Source organism: Aspergillus aculeatinus, assembly GCF_003184765.1.
Source record: "Aspergillus aculeatinus CBS 121060 unplaced genomic scaffold BO66scaffold_46, whole genome shotgun sequence".
NCBI lineage: Eukaryota > Fungi > Ascomycota > Eurotiomycetes > Eurotiales > Aspergillaceae > Aspergillus > Aspergillus aculeatinus.
This window is the reverse complement of record NW_020291515.1, coordinates 252,467-273,445: the sequence shown is the minus strand read 5'-3', so window position 1 is coordinate 273,445 and position 20,979 is coordinate 252,467. Positions and strand designations below refer to the sequence as shown.

The 20,979-nt window shown below is 53.0% G+C and overlaps 6 protein-coding genes across 6 annotated transcripts; 4 read left to right on the top strand and 2 right to left on the bottom strand.

Annotated features, from left to right (window-relative positions):
• The first annotated feature begins 323 nt into the window (after positions 1-323).
• On the top strand, positions 324-1,788 carry BO66DRAFT_355957 (SDR family oxidoreductase). The gene is made up of 2 exons (XM_025644865.1): positions 324-1,404; positions 1,546-1,788. Exons 1-2 carry the CDS (start codon positions 580-582, stop codon positions 1,609-1,611), a joined length of 891 nt encoding a protein of 296 aa, XP_025500791.1. The 5' UTR covers positions 324-579; the 3' UTR covers positions 1,612-1,788.
• A 768-nt stretch (positions 1,789-2,556) lies between these two features.
• On the bottom strand, positions 2,557-4,034 carry BO66DRAFT_458723 (uncharacterized protein; the record flags this gene model as incomplete). Its single annotated transcript, XM_025652225.1, has 1 exon — positions 2,557-4,034. The coding sequence occupies exon 1, from the start codon at positions 3,928-3,930 to the stop codon at positions 2,557-2,559; it is 1,374 nt and encodes a 457-aa protein (XP_025500790.1). The 5' UTR covers positions 3,931-4,034.
• A 332-nt stretch (positions 4,035-4,366) lies between these two features.
• On the bottom strand, positions 4,367-6,787 carry ace1 (putative C2H2 transcription factor (Ace1); the record flags this gene model as incomplete). The annotated part of the gene is made up of 5 exons (XM_025644054.1): positions 4,367-5,333; positions 5,387-5,656; positions 5,709-5,914; positions 5,972-6,237; positions 6,295-6,787. The coding sequence occupies 5 exons, from the start codon at positions 6,785-6,787 to the stop codon at positions 4,367-4,369; spliced, it is 2,202 nt and encodes a 733-aa protein (XP_025500789.1).
• A 2,950-nt stretch (positions 6,788-9,737) lies between these two features.
• pex6 (AAA family ATPase peroxin 6) lies at positions 9,738-14,752 on the top strand. The gene is made up of 3 exons (XM_025647954.1): positions 9,738-10,093; positions 10,176-13,920; positions 13,976-14,752. The coding sequence occupies exons 1-3, from the start codon at positions 9,919-9,921 to the stop codon at positions 14,499-14,501; spliced, it is 4,446 nt and encodes a 1,481-aa protein (XP_025500788.1). The 5' UTR covers positions 9,738-9,918; the 3' UTR covers positions 14,502-14,752.
• Positions 14,753-15,884: 1,132 nt separating this feature from the next.
• BO66DRAFT_380425 (GABA permease GabA) lies at positions 15,885-18,635 on the top strand (the record flags this gene model as incomplete). Its single annotated transcript, XM_025645903.1, has 18 exons — positions 15,885-15,967; positions 16,047-16,080; positions 16,210-16,279; positions 16,430-16,502; positions 16,554-16,582; positions 16,712-16,848; positions 16,903-17,017; positions 17,078-17,156; positions 17,206-17,240; positions 17,294-17,322; positions 17,373-17,405; positions 17,457-17,481; positions 17,531-17,735; positions 17,792-17,869; positions 17,926-18,054; positions 18,125-18,272; positions 18,329-18,407; positions 18,457-18,635. The coding sequence occupies 18 exons, from the start codon at positions 15,885-15,887 to the stop codon at positions 18,633-18,635; spliced, it is 1,560 nt and encodes a 519-aa protein (XP_025500787.1).
• Positions 18,636-18,862: 227 nt separating this feature from the next.
• On the top strand, positions 18,863-20,742 carry BO66DRAFT_394244 (questin oxidase family protein). Its single transcript, XM_025647953.1, has 4 exons — positions 18,863-19,361; positions 19,414-19,559; positions 19,618-19,745; positions 19,794-20,742. Exons 1-4 carry the CDS (start codon positions 19,155-19,157, stop codon positions 20,537-20,539), a joined length of 1,227 nt encoding a protein of 408 aa, XP_025500786.1. The 5' UTR covers positions 18,863-19,154; the 3' UTR covers positions 20,540-20,742.
• Positions 20,743-20,979: the final 237 nt, after the last annotated feature.

Sequence of the window (20,979 nt, the reverse complement as noted above, 5' to 3'; positions counted from 1 at the left end):
TCCTTGGTTCCTGTCCTCTTACTTTTGACACTCACCAGATGCAGGGTAAGCGAATATCTTAAGCGACAAAAAGGCATCATTCGTAGTGCAAAAGCAAGTGTCTAGATAACCAGATAACTAATACTAGGCCCAGCTCAGGCCTCTGGCCCCGTCTTAGCTTGTCTATGAATGGATTGAGCCCCTGCCAGGTGTCTAATCGATCAAATCCTATGTACTCTGCCTAGTACGTACAGTACAACCGTAGCCCGCTTAGGGCTTGGTAGATGGTGCTTAGTGCTTAGTCTCCCCCAGCAATGCTTTACACCCTCACACCCTTGTGTTACTGTGTGGCATTGCATGCTCCGTATTTTGGTCTTCCCGGTTGACCGCAACACTTGACTTCTTTGTTTCCACTTTCATTAACCTTTTCCTTCTGGATCTCTCCCCCCTGTTCTTATTGAATCTGCTGCCATGTGTGATAGCATGGTCTCCCGCATAAATAAACCCCTCGCCGCAAGGTACCAACCCCATTGACTCCATCCACCATCCACGAGTCCAAGTTCACCCCCACCCCCCCCTAAGCCCACCCTCGAGGTCACAATGCCCCCAAGCCCGCCCAAAACCATCCTGATCACCGGCTGCTCCGCGCAGGGGATCGGCGCCGCCCTAGCCCAACAGCCCGCCCAAGAGGGCCACGTGCTCTTCGCGACGGCGCGCACGCCCAGCAAGATCCCCGCGGAGCTGCGCGAGCAAGCCAACGTGCACGTGCTAGCCCTAGACGTGACGGAGGCGGCCTCCATCGCCGCGGCCGTGCACTCCGTCACCGAGCACACCAGCACAAGCGGCAACCACCGAGGACTGGACGTGCTCATCAACAACGCGGGGACGGGGTACACGATGCCGCTGGCGGAGGCGGACCTGGAACGCGCGCGGGCGGTCTACGAGGCCAACGTCTGGGGCCCCCTGCAGCTGATCCAGGCGTTCCAGCCGCTCCTGGTCGCCGCGCGCGGCCGCATCGTCAACCTGAGCAGCGTCGGCGCCGTCGTCCCCACCCCCTGGATCGGCGTGTATGCCTCCTCCAAGGCCGCCCTCGTCCAGCTGTCCGAGACCCTGCGCCTGGAACTCCAGCCCTTCGGCGTCGGCGTCGTCTGCGTCATGGCCGGCACCGTCGCCACCGCCTTCCACGCCAACGAGCCCGAGGTCCGCCTGCCGCCCGCGTCACGGTACGCGCCCATCCGCCGCATTATCGCCGACTGGGCGACGGGCCGCGCCGGGCCTCGGAATGCGTCCTCCCCCGATGATTTCGCTAAGGCTCTGGTCGAGGATGTCGTGCTCGCGGAGACGCTGCCTGCCGGGTTGGTCTGGAAGGGGCCTAATAGTGCCGCGGTGCGGTTGCTGGCCCGCTGGTGTCCGGTTGGGTTGTTGGTATGTTTCTTTTTTTTCTGTTCGGTTCCTCCTTTGTTGTTTGGGTTTTCAATGTGGTTTGGTATGATGGGGGGGGGGGGGATTGGGGTCTGGCTCGATTTCTTTGGTGGTTCGTGCTGACACAGGCTTCGCTACTTGCAGGACCGCATCATGAAGAACGGTCAGGGACTAGATGAGCTGACCGAAAGCCTGGAGGGCAAGAAGTGAAGTGAAGAGAGAAGTTTCCGATTGTCTACAATGAGGTCTGTTCTATATGACGGGCTAGTAATAGTGGTGGGTTGTGGAGAAAGGAAAGAAGAGGAGAAATTGATGGAATGTAATGTACTGTACAAATTTTCAAATTACTGCAAGACTGGATGAAGGATTCCAGAGGAATATTTGGGCGTGAATGGTGTCAGGGGCATGGCACTACATAGTATAGGAGGTATACCTAGTAGACTGGGCCCGGCGACTGCGGGAAGGCCCGCAGGGCGGTGGTGCAGCGGTAACCCCCCCGGAGGTCGCGGGCCCGCCGCCCCGCAGCGCCCCGCGTCCAGCGTCCAGGCTAGCCGCGCATCCCGTCCTGATGGCCAGGACCAGCTCCACCGCTAACCTACTAGCTGACAGCCTGCCCGCGACGAGAAGTAGGAGCTGGCGCAGGCCAATCGTTCCGATGCGATGCCGGCTCAGCGGTATCATAGTATGAATAAGACAGAAGAGAGGACAACATGTTCCCTTCTGCACCATGAGTAGTATACATCCCCTCCTGATGGTCTTCTGTCTGCCGAAGACGGCGCCCTCACCCGGAGGAAAGCCGGGGCCGCAAGCACAGTACAGTCAAGGATTGGATGTGAGATGGACTCCGAGGCTTGACATGTATACTATTAGGTATACTTAGGCTGGAAGGGGTGTCACTCCTTTCTAACGAGTTTTCTTCATGTGGATACAGTGATCATCGGTCTAAAACACTGTCACTAGGCTTACGCCTACATGATGTCAAGCAGATACAAATCTCACAAGATTCATAGGCAGGGCATTATGTTTGGGAGAAGTTTCAGGACACCCGACAGAGTCCTTCGGTCCTTCTATCGTAGCAGAGGATGCTCTACGAGGGGCGCACCGCACCCATTCCCCCTAAACCTACAACCCCCCAAGCACCACACAACCTCAACCTCAACGCCAATGATCCGGCGACGGCGGCGGCCGCGGCTCCCCAAATCCACAAACCATCGGAAACACTATATCCTGCAGGGTATAAACCGGCCGATAGTCAGGCAACGCCGCACCCGCCACCAGATCCCCCTGCGCCCCTTCATCATCATCATCATCATCATCATCATCATCATCATCATCCCGCCGCTCTCTCCGCTGCCGCCGCAACACAATCCCCAAGCTAGTGGCAGGAAACTGCTCGCCACCACTGCACAAAAAGAAGCAATGCTCCCACCGCACCGCCACCTCCTCAAACCCGGACGTGCGCCGCAGCTCGCGCCGCAACTCCTGGAGCGCGGCGCGCTCACCGTCATCGATCTGATCGCACCACTGCAGCCGCGCGTCCACGCGCAGCGTGCCGACCTGCCGCAGCGCGCGCACCTGGTCCATCCACCCGGTCTGATAGAAACGGAGCCAGTCAGGGCCCACCGCGCGCAGGGCCGCGGCGTGGCGGGCGCGGTCCGCGCTCAGCCGGATCTGCAGCGTGCCGAGGCGGGGCAGGTGCTGCTGCATCCAGGCGAACAGGGTCAGCCAGGGGGTGAGGAGGTCGCGGTGCACGCGGGCGGCGGCTTGCGCGCGCGCGTCGGGCGTCTGGTGCCGCAGCGTCCCCGTCGCCGTCCCGCAGTCCAGGTACACGTCCAGCCACAGCTGGAGGTGGCGGATGCCCCCGGAGACCGAGCCGGGCATAGAGGCGAGGAGGGCGAGGCAGCGCGCCGGCGACGCGTCCAGCCAGATTGTGTTGTGCGCGAACACCATCGGCAGCGTTTCCTGGCGCACGCGCCGGCAGACCCGCAGCAGGCCGAGGGTCAGGCGCGGTCGAGGGCGGCGCGGCCCCCCGCCCGCCGGGCAGTAGGGCGTCGCGTCCCACCAGCGTTGTTGGCGGCGGCTGTAGCGGATCCATAGGGCTCCTCCGTTGTCGCCGTCCTCGTTGTTGTTGTTGTTGTTGTTGTTGTCGACGATTAGCAGGTCGCGGTAGATCTGGTCGCGGAGCTCCCGCGGAAGGCGGAGGAATGGGAAAGGCGCGGTGTTAGATATGGTAGTTGAAGGCGGGCGGCGGATTGGAATACTGAAAGATCGGAAGAGGCGCCGTAGAGTTCTCAGTTTCCTTGTATAGACCTTCCATTTGGGCGGTGCTTTGGCGGCTGGGGCTATTTCCTCGGGGATCGTCATGGTTGGCGGTGGTTGAAGATGGAAAGTGGGGGGAGCCTCATGGCCCAGGCTCTGAGCCTTGATTAGCGATAATACCACTAGAGTTGTCGCTAATCTCCTTTGAGAACGATCATCGTCCACGGTAACTGAGGGGCCTACTAAATATGGCTTTAATTCGAAAGACATCGGGTTCGAGATAGGGTCACTCTATGTTCTTCCTGTTAGCACACTTCTGGACCTCTGGAGACGCCTATGCCTCGACCTGGAATAAATTGCGCTTGTACTACAGTGTCTTTAGAGGTTAACTTGTCTTGCGTATGCGGAGTATCACCATAGCTCATACCAAGTCATCAACGGATATGGATCCAAGTGTGCAATTTCAAATCTCAACTATTTCCGTAACTAGTATGAGAGAAAGGAATAAACGGAGACGTGACAAATCTCGGATGTATGATACAACCACTCTGGAAAGAAAAGAACGAAGATAACAGGCTAGAAAGGCTAGATAGAAATGTCCCGGACTTGCGTAGGCAAGGAGGTGGATAGGTAAGTAGGTAAGAGAGAAGACAGAAATGCTCATTCTTTTTTTAAAACGTCAAACCAGAACCCCCAGGGCGGAGATCTAAAATTGAGGCATGCCGCCTTGATTGAAGGTCGGGAACATGCTCTCATCGGTGCCAGCCCCAGTGCCGAAAGTGTCCATGAACACATTGTTCATGTAAGGATCGTCGCACAAGGCTTCAATTGCACTCATATCGACTGGTCCCGGCTGGTACATGGGGTCTGTGTAGCCGAAGGAAGCATCTTCAAAGAAGCCGGACGTTCCGTTGTTGAACGTGGCAAAGTCGTTGGCAAAGTCATTGTCCATGTACAAGAGGCAGTCCTCGTTCTTCAACTGAGTGAAGGGGTCTTGAAGCTGGAACATCTGGCTTTGCGCATAATTGTTCAAAAACCCGGTCGGTGACTGGATTGGGCCAGATGCGGGAGTGCTAGCTTGAGTGTGGCTCGCTTGCGCCGGACTAAGTTGCCCGGAGCTGATTGGAGCAGGGCTCAATTGCACAGAGTGCATCTGGTTAGATGGGCTATACTGCTCCGGAGTGTAGTGCTCAGGGCTGTAGTTCTCCGGGCTGTAGTGCTCCGGGGTCATTTGCAGGGAATCCAGGTGGTCCGGGATCATTGGAAGTGAGCTCATGTGGTCAGGGCTCATCTGCAGAGGGGTCATCTGAGACGGTGCCAGATTGACGGAGCTAGCTTGGCCGGGACTCAGTTGCTGCGGGCTCGACTGGGCGACACTCTCCTGACCAGGGCTGGCTTGTACAGGTGAGGGACGGCGCTTGGCGTTGCGTCCGTTGTTTTTCGCGCGCACATAGTTCCATCCATGGGCTTTCTCCATGTGCTGCTTGCAGTTACTCTCGCGCTTGGACTTGTACGAGCAACCATTGAAAGTGCAGGCATACATGCGAGGAGTGGCCGAGTGGCGATCATTGATATGGCGCTCGTTTTCCTTCTCGGTGGGCCAGCCAAGCTCGTAATACTTGCATCCTTCGAACGGGCATTTGAACGGTCGTGAATGAGTCTTCTCATGTTTGCTAGATATCAAGTCAGCAATCACAATCTGCATGCAAATAGTATCGACACTCACGTTAAATCACAAGGTCTTTGGAATATCTTATCGCAGTGGGAACATTTTGTGTTGATGTTCATGGGAGGGGCGTTCTTCTTGCGCCGAGCCATGGACCGCCTGGCGCCCTCATCAGTGGCTCCCAGACTCAGGGCTCGCTTCACCACAGGAACGGCATGCGCGTCGAAGGGTTTTCCACTCTCCAGTGAAATCATCTCGCCATCCTTTTCGACAACAAGCTCAAGTGGACGCCCTGTGTCGGCCATACCACCCTCCACAACAAGCCTCGGCCTATAATGGGTTAGTCAAATGCTACTTTGTTCAATTTGGAAGGCACACTCACATCTCCTTCTTATTCTTACGAGCCTCATCCCTCATGGCCTTGAAACGGTGGACTTGAGCGGTCAGATCGAGGAAGTAAGAGTTGCTGTAGGGGCGATCGGTCGGCATGCACAAGTCACGAGGGTCGACAGTGGTGTAGGTCTCGTGCAGGCACAAGATGGTGGAGTTGCAGAATTGATAGTAGAAGCTGAGTTCGGCCTCGACATCCTGTAAAAAGACATAAGCATAAGCGTCGATCCTGGGACCAAGGTACAGGAGACTTACTGCAGCTACGTAGAGCAGCGCCTTCTCAAGATCACGCAGAGTCCTAAACTTATCGCTTTCCATCTGTTGACGAGCACCCTCCACGACGTGACGGAAGGGCTTGCATGGCTCCATTCCCAGAAGAGGTGTCAATATGCGATTCTCAATTTCCAAGCATGACGCGGGGCTGAGCTTCTGCTTGGGTGTAGCCTCATTTTCAGCAGGATGCATGGAGCTTAGGACGGCAGACAGAGCCTGGGATTTAGAGGCCGATTTGCCAGCTTTCTCTGTATGACTGGTCAGATATGTCTTAACGCCAGATACCATGGACGATAGCAACCAACCTTGTTTAGAAGACGTGGACTGACAGCTGCTGATCGAGGTTCCTAGCCCACTATCGGAAGCGTGGCAATGTGTCCGTCGGTTCTTCTTCGCAAAACGTTTGTCGAGATCCTCCTTGCTCAACTTCAACCGCTGGAAATGGGCCTCCAGGCTATCCTCGGAATCAGAAGATTTATCATCCTCGTTGAACCGGCCACGAGCACGGAAAGAACCGTTTTCGATGCGACCTAAGATCTTAGACATGCGTTCCTGACCGGCTGCGATAGCTTCGAGGGCTCCGGGAGAAGTCGGGGAGCGAGGCAAAAGTGGGAGATTGAGGAGTAGGCCGTCCGAGGGCGAAGTGGTAGTGTAGTGGAAGGTGTCTCCCTTCTTCATACGAAGACGGGATCGAGGAGCTGACGGCGTCTCTGAAGAGGCGAGTAAAGACGGTGGAGGTGCGTTGATAACCCGCCCACGACGGGGATGTCGGGACGCCATGGTGTCGGAGGTCGACATGATCGTTGACGAGTGAAGGGTTGAAGAAAATTATGAGGGTTGTTGTGAGGTATGAATACTTCTTAGGAGTTAAACCACGTCACTCATGCCCCATCACTATCCAGACTCACTGTTTATGCCTGGATAGAATTGCGAGTCGGAACTGCGATGCGACCGCAGTGACGTATGGAGCCAAAGCGGAGATCAATAAGTTATTACTGGAGAGATGTTAGTTGCTGAAGCCATTCCACCGGGTTATAAAAGAACAAAAAATAAAACCGTCACGCACCAGCGGTGGTCGAGAAATGTCAGGTTTACGGAGGTCTCCCAAAGGGGAGGGAGAGGGGGGTCGGTGGATGATGGAATGCCCCAGGCTGATAATGCGATCAAGCAAGCACCACCCCTTTCACAAAACGGGACCAACAAGACAAGCAAAACAACAAGAGAGGTTGGTGACAGGTAAATGTGGATATTCAGGTAACTTAACGAGTCTAGTTTAGGAGAGAGATAGGCTGACAGTTGGAGGGGGGACGAAGGAGGAATAATAGCGGAGATGGAAGTGGAAAGGAAGAGTCAACGAAGTAGTACGGAGAGACGACTCAAGTCGAGGAACGGGGGTACGTACAAGGAGTAGACGGAGAGTAAGAATGAGGCTGTTTCCACCGGGCTGAGTCTCAGTCCGCGTCTTCTTGGATGTCTGCCTGATAGACGAGCCAGACCATACTCGAAGAGGAAAGGTGCCTGGAGTCTCCCCATTAACAGTAAGTGATTGGCTGTGAGCGTGGGCTTGGATCTCCTCCACAGCCACGGCACTCGTTTCGGCCGGAGATACTCGGTACTGTAAGTAATCGCACATACTGTCTGGGCGTCCTCTTTTTCTATGTGCGATGACATGTGACTCTGAAATATAACCAATGCAATACCTGTATTTCACTTATTCCAGTTGAGGTCGGGGTTTCGGGGCGGTTTAGTCCCGTCCACGTTAGGTTTATTTCCACCGGGGTGCACTTTTCCCAGTTGGCCATTCAGGGGGCCCAGAATATTCTCTCATGCTCTCTCATGAGCGGGTTCCCGCGGAAGCCGGCCTTTCCGAAAATAGTCTGCGGACCCTCGACCCTCGAGTGACCCCGTCCAGCGATCTTGCCTTTGGCTTTTTCCTCTTTGGCTCTTCTCCTTACCGTTTCTGCTTGTCTCGCCAAGTCTCCAGCAGCATTAGTGCAAGCGTAAGAGGTGAACAGGGCAGCAGTTCTTTCTGCCAAGGGGGCTCTTTTCCACTACCTGCCATCCGTTGCATGACTACGGTAAGTTACTAAGCACTCATGAAAAAGGAACCAATTCAGTGGTTATTCAAAGCTCATAATAACAACACGGATTTGCCAGCGAAACTCCTTCAGACGATCAGGTGCTCATCATATGACGGAATGATAAATTATGCTCAACCACTGTCAGCGGCATCCTGCTTATTCCTAATTTCCCGATTAAATTTAGCCCTCGGGCGCTCTCTGATAGCGCGCGGCCGCCCAGTCAGACGAAGAGCCCTGGGACTGCTGGGGACGCATCGAGCGACCGTTGCGCGGCGCCCTAGGGCGACGAAATTATCTGCATTTTCGATCTTTTATTTCTGGTACGGACGAGATCTTTTCCAGCCAACCAGTGAAAAATAAAAGAGGTGAGTGTTGCGGGTAAAGTTTGGAACTTACATAGTAGTAGAAAATTTCCAACCCGTTTTGAGTTATTGAGGCCGATTGAACCAAACAAGTAACGAGTTTCTCCACGTCAGCCTTATCACCTGGTCGGAGGTGTCATCATTGCAGGTCCGGCATTTTAAGGGCTGTCAACCCGGCCACGTTGACTTGAGGACTGAATGAATCGTTTCAATGAAAGAAGTGAGCGCCTTGATCTACTCTATTGTAATCCAGGCCACCAAATTGGACGTTGTTCATAGTTTCACTACGGAAAATTTCGTGCCTGAAGTCAATTCGACTCACCTACTGTGTAATATTCTACCAATCAAGTCCTTCGAGCACCGCGATTCCCGCAAATGCCACCTCACCAGATGTACAGTACCTCGAGCCCCGAATGACAGGAAGCCACCTACGCAAAACAAGACTGCAGCCCTGGAGTCATTCTAGTGTATGAGCCTCATTGTAGTGACGACGGCCTGCATGAGATCAGTCCGCCGCGCAAGCTGTCAAGGCTACAACATTTCACTGCGAACGCATTGGTTCAATTGGCGCTCGTCTTGCAACCAACAAAAGATCTTATCAGACCCTTCAGTCTCGCGTGTACGAACTATTCTTAACTCCGTAATCCGCTTATATATCTATTTAGGTCGTTGCCTTTGAAATATTTGATCCAGAGTGCTGCCCTGGCTTGGTTGGTCTGTAGCTCTGCAAATCATGGTGGTGTGCTATGCTTAGAAGGTTGCTAGTTCAAATGAGCCCGAGGAGAGGTATGGCTATAGCTCGAAGATAAGGTGACCATGTCAGAGAGGAATCAGTCGTCAAGCTCGTTGGTCTATAACTATAGGGTTCAATCAGTATGGCAAAGCAGAGCACCCTCGCAATCCATTGCGGCACCATTCTCCACACGACCTGCGATGTCGCATCGCATCGACCTACCAGTACTGCAGACAATTTATGGTCGGCTCACCACACGGTTCTGGGAGCATTACTATATATTTATATTTTAGATGCCCGAATCTGGCTTACATACAGTGAATCTCAGCCCTTGCTTAGGATTTGGTCCACATTCATGAAGTATGCTAAGTCGGAAGCTCATTTGTAGGCAGGACTCTACACCGTAGGCATATGGCAAGGGTTCATCCCCCAAAAGTGAGGAAACCTCCTCGTGCAGTGAACCTCGGCATCGGGAAAGGGCAGAACGAGCGGGCGGTGCCGAGCTTCGGACGGCCTCGTTGTCTTCCTCCCCGGACTTTCTCCAGCTTCCCGCCAGCCATTATCTTGCTGCACCACTATCTAAGCTCGGGGCTGTCTTACCAGGGGACTGTTTGTCTCAATTGTGGCTCCTTTGAAGTATGCTGAGGTGACTGGATTCTTCTCATCCTTCAATTCACGACCTTCGATTCTTTGCCCTCCCGCCCCTCTCCCGGTCGCTCCCCCGCTCGAATTGAACCCACCTGCGCCATCATCATGGATTACAACCACCACGACCCCAGCTCAGAGCAACCCAGGCGACGACGACGAAATGTGATGCGTCGACACATGCGCAATAGGGTCCCTATCTCTGCTCGCCTTTCTTTGGATCATCAGCTGCGTGGGAACATTGGTGTTGTGTCCGATGACCTGGTCGGCGATCTTTTCAGCAGTAAGTCAAACCGAGCCGTCCCCCGCTCAATAGGATCTAGTTTCGCAATCCGCAGTGTTTTAAATGGTAACGCGTACTCCAGAGGACAATCAAGATGACATGGGGATCTATTATCTTGCGATCTCACCGCACTTCCCAGGTTGCACCTCGGTCGAGGATCTCTCTTGGACCATCATTCCCGTGCGACCGCAGTCTAAAGATCGCTCTTATCAATCGCCAATTCCGCACTCCACCGTCCTTTTCCCCGACTCCGCCCTGTCCTTACAACCATTCTTGGAGAAACTAGGCAAATTGGATCCTACCCGCCATCCCCTTCAGTCACAGCGTGCGATTGAGATACGGGTCTTGGATGCTGTGCCCTTGCCTCTGGATACAGTCTATGTGACAGTAGAGCGGAACCTGCTCCGGAATCATGATGATGTTCAAACCAAGTTTGGAGGAGGCTTCAGTTCCAACAATACCTCAGCCAATGGTGGGTGGGCCAAGGGCGGGAAAGCCGCTGAAGTCAAGAAATACACGAAGAAGGCAGCAGCAGAGGATGAAGAAAGGCTTACAGCTGCTGTGCGCGAGGCCCTGGGAGTCGTGAAGGTTCTGCACACTGGTGACGTCCTGCCGCTCCCCTTACCACCGCACCCCATTACATATGCTCCATCACCCCCTGCTCGTATTGCGCTTTGCGAACCGGTCTCCCAGGGCCTACTGATGCCCGCGACTAAAGTGGTCCTGGTTCATGCGCGGCCTCACGGTCACCGGGCGCAAAGAAGCATACGAGCAGGCACTGGCCTTCTCAAACAAGTAGCGGAAGATGAAGCCGATGATACTTCTAACGAACAGTTCTATTCTGCGGCTGAGGATAAGCCTATCGAGAGCAGTACCGAGGTAGAAGGTAGTATTACTGCCGACGAGTCGCAAACTGATGCCTCGGGCGGTAACATGAGTGACACATCGGACGATTCTCTGGAGGATATGATTTCGCTAACCGCTCCGGAGCTCCCTCAGCCATCGTCGGGTGTGATGTCTGCTATGACTGCTGCTACGCCCCGTGCTGGAGGGCGTCGGTTGGACGGCACTCATACTCCTGGGTCGGTCGCATCAAACTTCACTTCTGCGACCATGCGACCCGGTCGAGTTAGCGGTGGCAAGGTGTTTAAGACAGAAGGCCTCCTGCGTCAGGTGCCTGGCGACCTTTTGCATCCTCGACCACGGGAAGACGACGATCCGGAGTCTTTCATATTCGTAGACATCGGAACGCTCGCCAAGATAGGCTGTTTCTCGGGTGACTGGGTGAGGATTGAGGCATCTGAGGAGCCCCAGCACAACCCTTTCGTCTCAATCAAGCTTGATAGCTTTAATGACCGCGAAGAGGACACTGGCGACTGGCGGGCGGTCAAGATCTATGGATTGCCGGGCCTACAGTCTACGAAACCTCGATACTCGATCAACCAAACGGGAAACAGGCGCTCAAGTGTCTCTCAACTTCCCACTGTGCGCATGACCTCCGTCTTCGTTTCACCACTGCTTCTGAACAATCTTGACAACCCCAAATATCTACGCATCTCCCCGATGACTTTCGCTACATCGAATGGCGCGAAGCCCAATCTACTCCACCAGGTCAAGTCCAGCGTTGCTCGGAATCCGCCTCTGGCCAAGGAGGTCACGCTGCTGAAGGTCTCGACTCCTCTATCGATGGACCGTGTTCTTCAACCTGCCCTGTTCGCTGGCCTCAAACAATACTTTGAATCTCGTCGAAGACTTTTGAAGGGCGGGGACCTTGTGGGTATTAGCATCGATGAAGGCCTCGGCAGAGCCGTTTTTCAAGGCGCAGCTACCGGCGACGCTAACGCCCAAGAAGACGATCTGACCACGAGACTAGGACAGATGTCTTATTCTGATCATGCCGGATCTAAGAAGGTCGGAGTCGCATGGTTCCGTGTTGGCCAGGTTGTCCCCAGTGTTCCGGACGATCAGGATGAAGCCGGCGGCAACCGATGGGGAGGAGTGGCCGTTATCGACTCCGCCACTACCCGAATGGTACAAGCTGGGAGCGACGTCAGCAGGGTACCGGGCTCGACAGATAATGGCTGGGAGTATTGGCTTGGGGTCAAAGCTGTACCCAAGGCTGCCACTGAAGCGCAAACGAGCCATGGTTTGGTGACCGACGTTCCACAATCATTCATCTCACCTTTGCAGCAGCGCCTCCGAGAACTGATTTCTGTCGCCACCAGTCCTCGTGCGATCCAGCTCGGTATGAAGCCAGTCGTCATTCTCCTGAGATCCCAACAACGACACATTGGCAAGGCCACAGTTGCAACACGTGCATGTGCTGACATCGGCCTGCACACCTTCCCAATTGATGCCTATGATATCCTTACGGAAGGTGGTGCCAATGGTGGCGATGTCAAGACCGAAGCATACTTGAAAGCCAGAGCGGAACGTGCTTTCCTTTGCGGGGCCGACTGTACTGCGCTACTGATCAAACACATTGAAGTCTTGACTGCAGATCGCATAGTGTCGGCCATGGCTGAGATTGTGGCCGATGCGCGGGTGATTATCGCTACTACGACGGACGTCGAACAGATGCCCGAGGGCCTTCGAAGTATGTTCACCCATGAATTCGAGATGTCTGCACCAGAGGAGAAGGAACGTGAAGGTATTCTTCGCAATGCTGTTTTAGAACGTGGCATTCGACTTTCACCTGATGTTGATTTGGGGTCAGTGGCTCTGAAGACCGCTGCCCTGGTCGCTGGTGATTTGATTGACGTGGTCGAACGTGCGTCGTCTGCAAGAACTGCACGCTTGGAAAGACTGGCGGAGGCATCGAGCAAGCAATCGAACCAGAAGATTGGGATTCGCGATATCCTGATTTCTGGCGGCGACGCGGCACGAGGCGTCACAAAGCTTGATTTCGATACCGCCGTTGACGCTGCGAGGAAGAACTTTGCAGATTCCATCGGCGCCCCCAAGATTCCAAATGTTAGCTGGGAGGACGTGGGTGGCCTGTCCAATGTCAAAGAGGCGCTCGTTGAGACCATCCAACTGCCGCTCGAACGGCCTGAATTGTTCGCCAAGGGCATGAAGAAGCGTAGTGGTATTTTGTTCTATGGGCCGCCTGGTACCGGAAAGACGCTTCTGGCCAAAGCCATTGCAACCGAATTCTCGCTGAACTTCTTCTCCGTCAAGGGCCCTGAGCTGCTGAACATGTACATCGGTGAATCCGAAGCCAATGTACGACGCGTCTTTCAGCGTGCCCGGGATGCTCGCCCCTGTGTTGTCTTCTTTGACGAGCTGGACTCGGTGGCCCCCAAGAGAGGTAACCAAGGTGACAGTGGTGGTGTTATGGATCGCATCGTGAGTCAACTTCTCGCCGAGTTGGATGGAATGAACGGCGGAGAAGAGAACAGTGGTGGTGTCTTTGTCATCGGCGCAACCAATCGGCCCGATCTACTAGATACGGCGCTTTTACGCCCAGGTCGCTTTGATAAGATGCTCTATCTTGGTGTCTCCGATACGCACGAGAAGCAGAGAACCATTCTGGAGGCGCTTACACGAAAATTCGCCCTTTCCCCGGATCTTTCTCTTGCCCGGGTAGCTGATCGGCTTCCACTAACTTACACGGGCGCCGACTTGTACGCTTTGTGTTCGGACTCGATGCTCAAAGCTATTACACGCAAGGCCACGGCGGTGGATGAGAAGATCAAGCAACTTTCAGGTGAGCCTGTCAGTACAGCGTACTTCTTTGACCATCTTGCCACGCCGGATGACGTGGCGGTGGTGGTCACGGAAGACGATTTCCGGGCGGCCCAAGATGAGCTTGTTCCCAGCGTTAGGTAAGCTACGACGGACGCTCCGATGAGGATTTCTCTCCTTACTGACAGCATCCAGTGCGAAGGAGCTTGAGCATTTCGAGCGGATCCGACAGACCTTCGAATCCGTGGATAAGCAGAAGCAGGAGTCGGTAAATGGTGCCTCGGGGCCACCGCAAACAATTCAGGATGCGCTGGATGCGCTGAATGCGGGCGGGCAGTTGGAATTTAGCATGGGCGGGCCTGTCGCTAATGGAGACGCTCAGTCCCCTGCAGTCAACAAGGGAAAGGGCAAACAGGTCCCATCTATGGTGCGAAATGCGAGTGGCCAGTCGACCAGTAGCAAGGGCAAGGGTAAGAGTCCCGCAGGAGCTGGAGGAAAAGCGAAGGGCAAGACTGTCAACATCCCGAATGGTGACTCTGACTCTTCCCTTGACGGTCCCACCTCTGGGTTGCGAACGGATCGAGGAGGCTCGCGTGGATACGATGATGTTGGGGAGGATGAAGAGGACAATGTAGAGAACGGGATCGCTCACAGTGGCGACGAAGATGACTACGTTATTCGGACTGACCATCTGGCTCCGACTGGTGGATCGGGGCTTTGAGAATACTCGGCCACCGACCGTGTGCCAGGGGGTGGGGGAGCGCGGCGTCAATAGGAGACAAGGCTTGGCGGTTGCACTTCCCAATTAGTGTGCGTGCGGGTGTGTGTGTTTGTACATATATATGATTTGCTATGACTGCATATGAGCATTGTTTGTATGTATATTTTTGTCAGCGAACGGTTGTTGTCTGATAAGAGACAGCGGAGGGAAATCTGCAGTGGCCACATGAGGTCATCGAGGTACTGCACAGCAGCTGGAAGGATGTCCAATGAGCCTGCCCAACCTAATTTAGCCCAACGACAACGACTACTACCATTCTGATGCGTGACGTGTTTCGTATCTATCATACCTGAGTAGTCTCGATAGGCTCTTAGGGGACAGAAAATAGATATGCAGAGAAGCCAAAGAACATTCTAAGTCTGGAAGGAAGAGAGCCTAAGTTAGAGGATGTAGATGTTCAAATGAGCGGGACCTCGGAGAAGGCGCGCTGGACTTTACCGAGGACGGAGTGCAGTTTGGCAGAGATTATGCTTATCGGGGGCGGTCTCCGTCCTATTCAGCAAGTAGTGTGTCAAACCGGCTTCTAACCCAAAGGTTTAACTGTACCTACTCCGTACCTACTGGTAACTTGAATCGGAATCGGCCCTGTTTTTCACCGGCTCTCAAGTTAAGCTTCCAATCCCCCACTGCACAGGCTGCAGCTTCCGCTCTTCGGTTCTTTTTCATTGGGTGTCGGCGCCTTGTGCTCGGTGGTTCTCGCCAATCAAATAGTGACCGGCTCTGGTTATCAGTTGGGCTGCTTATCGAGCGGGCGATTAGAGTATCATCATCAATGATAATCTTGATATAAGTTTTGGTTAGCACCGTCTCTTACCCCATATTTATTAGGTAAATGGTGCGATCCGCCACTCTCTCCCCCCGCAATTCCTCCCTTCCTACTCTCTCTCCTTCTCTCACTCCAATTACTCCACTCGGTGATGTTCCATCATGTAATTTCCATCGGAATCCTTCCCTCCCAAGAGCTCAGATAGTCAGATAGACCATGAGAGGAAGAGGCTGAGGGTGATCAATGTGTCTTACGGTGGAGGCAACTTGGAACACCCTTTCCCCTCCCCTCCCTGGTCTTAGTCCTTCCGTACCCTCCTCCGTAGAACCAGTAGTAGTAGAAAGTGCTTCCCTCCCTCCCTCCCTTTCTCTGCTCATTTCCAGTCCTTTTTCCATTCCTCCTCCCCATAGCAGTTTCTTTTCCCCCTCCATCTCCCTCTCCCTCTCCCTCTCCCCCTCTTCCCTCTACAACTATATTTTGCCTCTAGTCAAACACCGCATCCCCTCAACTTCTCCCATCATCTTGTTCTTTGTCGAGCCCATCAGTATTCCACAGCCATGAAAGACCTCCCGGGAGATGATGACGCGCAGCTCGCAGCCCTGGGCCACAGGGCTGAATTAAATCGGAACTTTTCGATGCTGTACGTTGGCCCGATCGCCCTTTCATCACCGTCTTGCACGTGGCCACTAAATTAATGCCTATCTGTTCAACTTGACTAGATCAATGTTAGGCTTAGCCTTTGCTATCCTGAATGTACGTTTCGCCAGAACCTATCATCATTCCTGCATGTGGTTGGCACTACGTCCACCCGTGGCACAGATCGCCGCACGAAAATCCCTTGTGACGATTGCATGGATGCTGATGAAACCATTGACGCTCTAGTCATGGACCGCTCTGTCTGCAAGTTTATCGATCAGTCTGCCGTCGGGCGGCTGCGTAAGCGTTGTATGGGGTAAGTCAATCCTTCCTACCTCTACTGTGTTTTCGGTCCCCCAGTCTCGCCTTGGATGAAGCCGCTCGACGGCAGGATAAGGTTGTGGCTTTCGCTTGGTGGTCCCTTACTGGTCAGAGTTACTCACTGATTGATTGCCCTTCCTTGCAGGATTGGTCACGGCGGGTATCTGTAACCTCTGCATGGCATCCTCTCTGGCAGAGTTCTTGTCAGCATATCCTACGTGAGTACTGGTCGATTCAATATCCTGGATGGCTACTGACTGAGGTATTAGGGCGGGTGGACAATACCATTGGGTGGCAGGTAAGCTCAATTCGCCTGTTTGCTTCGGGTATCCATGAGTTATGATGTTTATGATACTGACTATTCATCCTTTGCAGTCAGTAAGTACAATATACCCTTTATCTCATGAGCGTCACTAAGTGAACAAAGTTGCTCCGGCAAAATACATGCCTGTACTTTCGTGGATTACAGGATGGGCAAACGTATCTGGCTGGGTGGCTCTGGCTGCCACTGGTGGATCTCTAGGCAGTCAACTGGTCTTGGGTGTAATTTCCTTGATGCATCCGGTAAGTTTCCCCTTACACCTGCTTAGATGTCACAAGTCGATTAACTCCTTCAAGACATATGAGTCGAAAAGATGGCATCAGTTCCTCATCTACATCGCATTCTGCCTTGTTGCATTCCTCATCAATGCCTTCTTGAATTCTATCCTTCCACGATTGACTAAGGGTGCCTGTATGTGCACAGACTATGAATATCATGAAAAGGAATCTTAGCAAGGCTAATCTGTTGCAGTTATCTGGTCACTAACCGGCTTCGCTGTTATTTGCATCACTGTGCTATCATGCTCATCGCCCAACTACAACTCTGGAGAGTAAGAATTTGACTACCGTCGTATTGTACAACCACTTACTCTGATTCAGATTCGTCTTTGGCGACTTCATCAACGAGACAGGCTGTAAGTGGAGGTTCAACCAGTTTCGCACTATCATAAATGCTAATAGAACACAGGGCCCGATGGTCTTGCTTGGCTGCTCGGGGTATGTTGCAATCAAGACAAGGTCATATCTTGTCACTAACCGAGTAACAGCTACTTCAAGGAGGCTTTGGTCTTACTGGATTTGTATGGTTCCCCTTACACGCTGCTCAATAAGCATTACTAACTTTCGGACAGGATGGAGTTGCGCACATGATTGAAGGTATTATCACGAGCATAACACCTCACCTGGCAGAGGCGCTAAACATCAGCAGAGATCCCGAACCCCTCTGTAGTAGGGCCCAAGATTATGATCGGCTGCGTTGCCATTGGCACTTTCACCGGTACCATTTTCTTGATTGTACTGCTTTTCGTTGCTGGTGACATCAACAACGTCATCAGCTCGGCAGCTACCCCCCTGCTTCAGATCTTCTATGACGCGACGAGGAGCAATGCTGGATCTATCTGTCTTCTGATGTACGCGAGTTCTGCCCCGCCTGGTCACTTCTGATTGATGCTGACGGAAGTCCTAGTTTTCCTTTGGTCTGTGTCCTCTTCGCCGCTGTTACCATTACGACGACAAGCAGCCGCATGGTTTATGCATTCGCAAGGTGACCACCATTTGGCCTGATACCAGCTTCTGAATATGAGCTAATGTTCACGGCAGAGACGGCGGTCTCCCAGCTTCGCCTTTCTTCAGCAAAGTTCATCCGAGACTACAACTGCCTCTGAACGCTTTGTACCTGACTAGCTTCTTCTGCGTTGTGTTCGGATGCATCTTCCTCGGTTCTTCCAGGTAAGTGAACAGCGGATCTTGATTATACAGCAAAACCCAGCCGAGAAGTCCACCGCTGATACATGATTAGTGCATTCAATGCCATTCTTTCTTCGTCTGTGATTCTGCTCGACATTGCATATGCCATTCCCATTGCTGTGAATTGCGCTCGGGGTCGGAAGATGCTGCCTGAAAGACCTTTCGTTCTGCCCAGTATCTTTGGCTGGATTGCCAACATAGTACGTCCAATGAGGCCCGGGATAAAGAAGATGCACAGCACTAACGATATGTCTAGATCTCTTTGTGCTACATCACAATGACCACTGTTCTCTTCGTTTTCCCGCCCGATCGCATTGTGACAGGCAGCAATATGAGTAAGTTCGCTATCTACTATCACCGATCCAGAGTTGCTAACTAGAGCAGACTACTGCATTGTTGTTGTTGGAGTAGTCATGATCTTGTCGGTCTTCCAATGGATTGTTGACGGTCGTAAGAACTTCTCTGGACCGCGAATGGACGTCGATGTGATTTCGGGACAGGTTGCCGCGGGTGGTGAACCTGCTGACTACGCCGTGGAACACGGTATTCCCCAGGATAAATGAAATGATTTGTGTATCTTAGAATAAAGCAAAATTTGTCTTCGAGCACAGGTGCCGAAGGACAAATCTGTCACGAGTTTACATCTCTAAAGAGCTGATTTCATAGGAATCTACTGTATTTGTTGGGAAGCCAGAACAGGACTAGCCTGATGACATAAGCCTGCATAACTTGAATAGCTAAGTTGCATAAAAGATGTCATCATTTGCATCATCCCATCAGTTGGCACATGGTTGAGGCATCTCTTCCCCACTCTCGCAACTATTGATCTTGATTTCGATTTCAAACCATCTACTAGGAATCTGATTGTGTACTGCAGCTTGGAATTGTTATGCTTGGGACTTGGCTTGAGATTAGCGCTTCGCTGTGGCGTTGATCTCTCATACTCATACTCAATAGCATATCGCCTGATCTCAACGTTGAAGACCCACCGGACGCCAACAAAGTGATCCGCTCCCTTGACTTTCACAACTTATCGGCCTCTTCACTACTCATTGTTGTTATTGTAATCCCCACTAAACAACATGGATATGATCTCTTTTCTGCCCTCATTCGGTCGATGGAGACCGTGGGGAGATTCCAAAGTCTTCAATATCTCTCCGGTTGAGGTGCATGAGATCGACACGGCCCAAGAGAAGCCTGCCCGTGCTCTGAAGCATCTACTTAAACTGAACCACGCCAACTACGCTTTCTTGTGGAATGAACGCAAGTTTCACAACCATGCACCTCATGTTTGTCTTTGTATAGCCAAGACATAGTCCGGTATTGTACTGATTGGCACAGATCCTCAGTTCAGCCTTCCTGCAAGGCGCTGATGCAGATGATCTGAACCGTATATACGAGAACGAGTCCAAATCTCTCGATCCCTGGGAAGACTCTCCCGGCGAGATCAGTACATATGACTGGCGGGACTATCTCTCGCGCCGAGAGTAAGTAGCAAGTCAAGTCCTTGGTGAGATGGTCAATCTTGCTGACCATCTGGCCCAGATACCAACGCGCGTTTGTGGACTTCTTCGAGGATGAACTCGTCCGGCATAGCTATGACTGGAAAGAAGTCGCTTTTCAGTACCTTTTTTCAGGCAAAGAACCGATGTTCAGCTCTCTTGTTGCAGATCGTGCGTGGCAGCCTCAAACCCTATCTCTACCTCTCTAATATGGCATAGTTGGACACCCCCTTATTCACCTCGCATATGCTTTCGAGATGTCCAGTCGCGAAGTAGCTATGGAGGCACTGGGTATGGCCGCTACCTGCTACGGTAGTATCCATAAATACCTCGACGACCCATCGTACTCTAAGATCGAACCCTCCTACCACACCACTTCTCTATTCGAGGTCCTCGCCAAGGTCCGAGCTGACAAGCAATTCGACAATCTCTTCACTACATCAGGCGAGGAAAACATCGAAGTTCTCTTCCGCAACCATGAAGCGGCCCTCCTCAATCACTGGAACGCATGGACGATCCAAGATCCCGTCACTCAGTTCCGCGAGAGCCAGGAAGTGGCTGCGGCGCTGCTAACCGCCACAGTGTCCGCCGCCCGCCCCAAGTACGACTTCTTCCTCGTCCACACTCTCACGACGAGCCATGCGGTGCGGATCATGCTCCCTCTCATCCCAGGGAAGTTCCAGATGGCTTTGGTCCGGCAGTGGTGGCTTATGACGCTGAGCGTGTATGTCGCGGGGCTCCGACCGGAGATCGATCTCGAGAGGGTCAGGGGATACGAGCTCAAAGGCCGAGATTGGAAATGGACGGCACAGAAGGCTGTCAAGGGGCAGTACTCGACGGATGCACACTACGTCAAGGCGATCCGGGCTTTGAGAGAAGCGGCCAATACATGGGGGGATCCGGAGGAGTTCTACCTTCGGGCGGCTGTTCGATTTGCAGATGAGTTCGATGATTGGGCGTTTTGAGTAGGGAAAACAGGATATGGGTTCTGAGATTATCAAATTCGGTTGCGGTTTTGTTATACGGTAGTTCTGGTTCTGTGGGGATATGACATGTTTTATTGGCTGGATGCTATTTCGTCACCTGTACCCTGGTCTAGTGTATCAGATTGGCAACTCTTTGTATTTTAGTGACAGCATCTCCAAATTGAGACATCGTGCTTGCGGCATAGTTTCGTCGATCTCTACGGAGTGCTCCGTATATACTCAGTGTCTCCAAGTCATGCCTCAGGCACCAGATGAACAGAGGCACTGACCGCCTTTGAATGGCAGAATGCTCCGAACCTCGAGACGAAAACCCCGGACATAAGCGGAGATAAGAGGTAACAGCCCACGAAATCCTGTCCGCGAAACTGTTCAAAAGGCGGTGGCAGAAAGAGCCCACCTGCTGAGCGCCGCAGCAACCA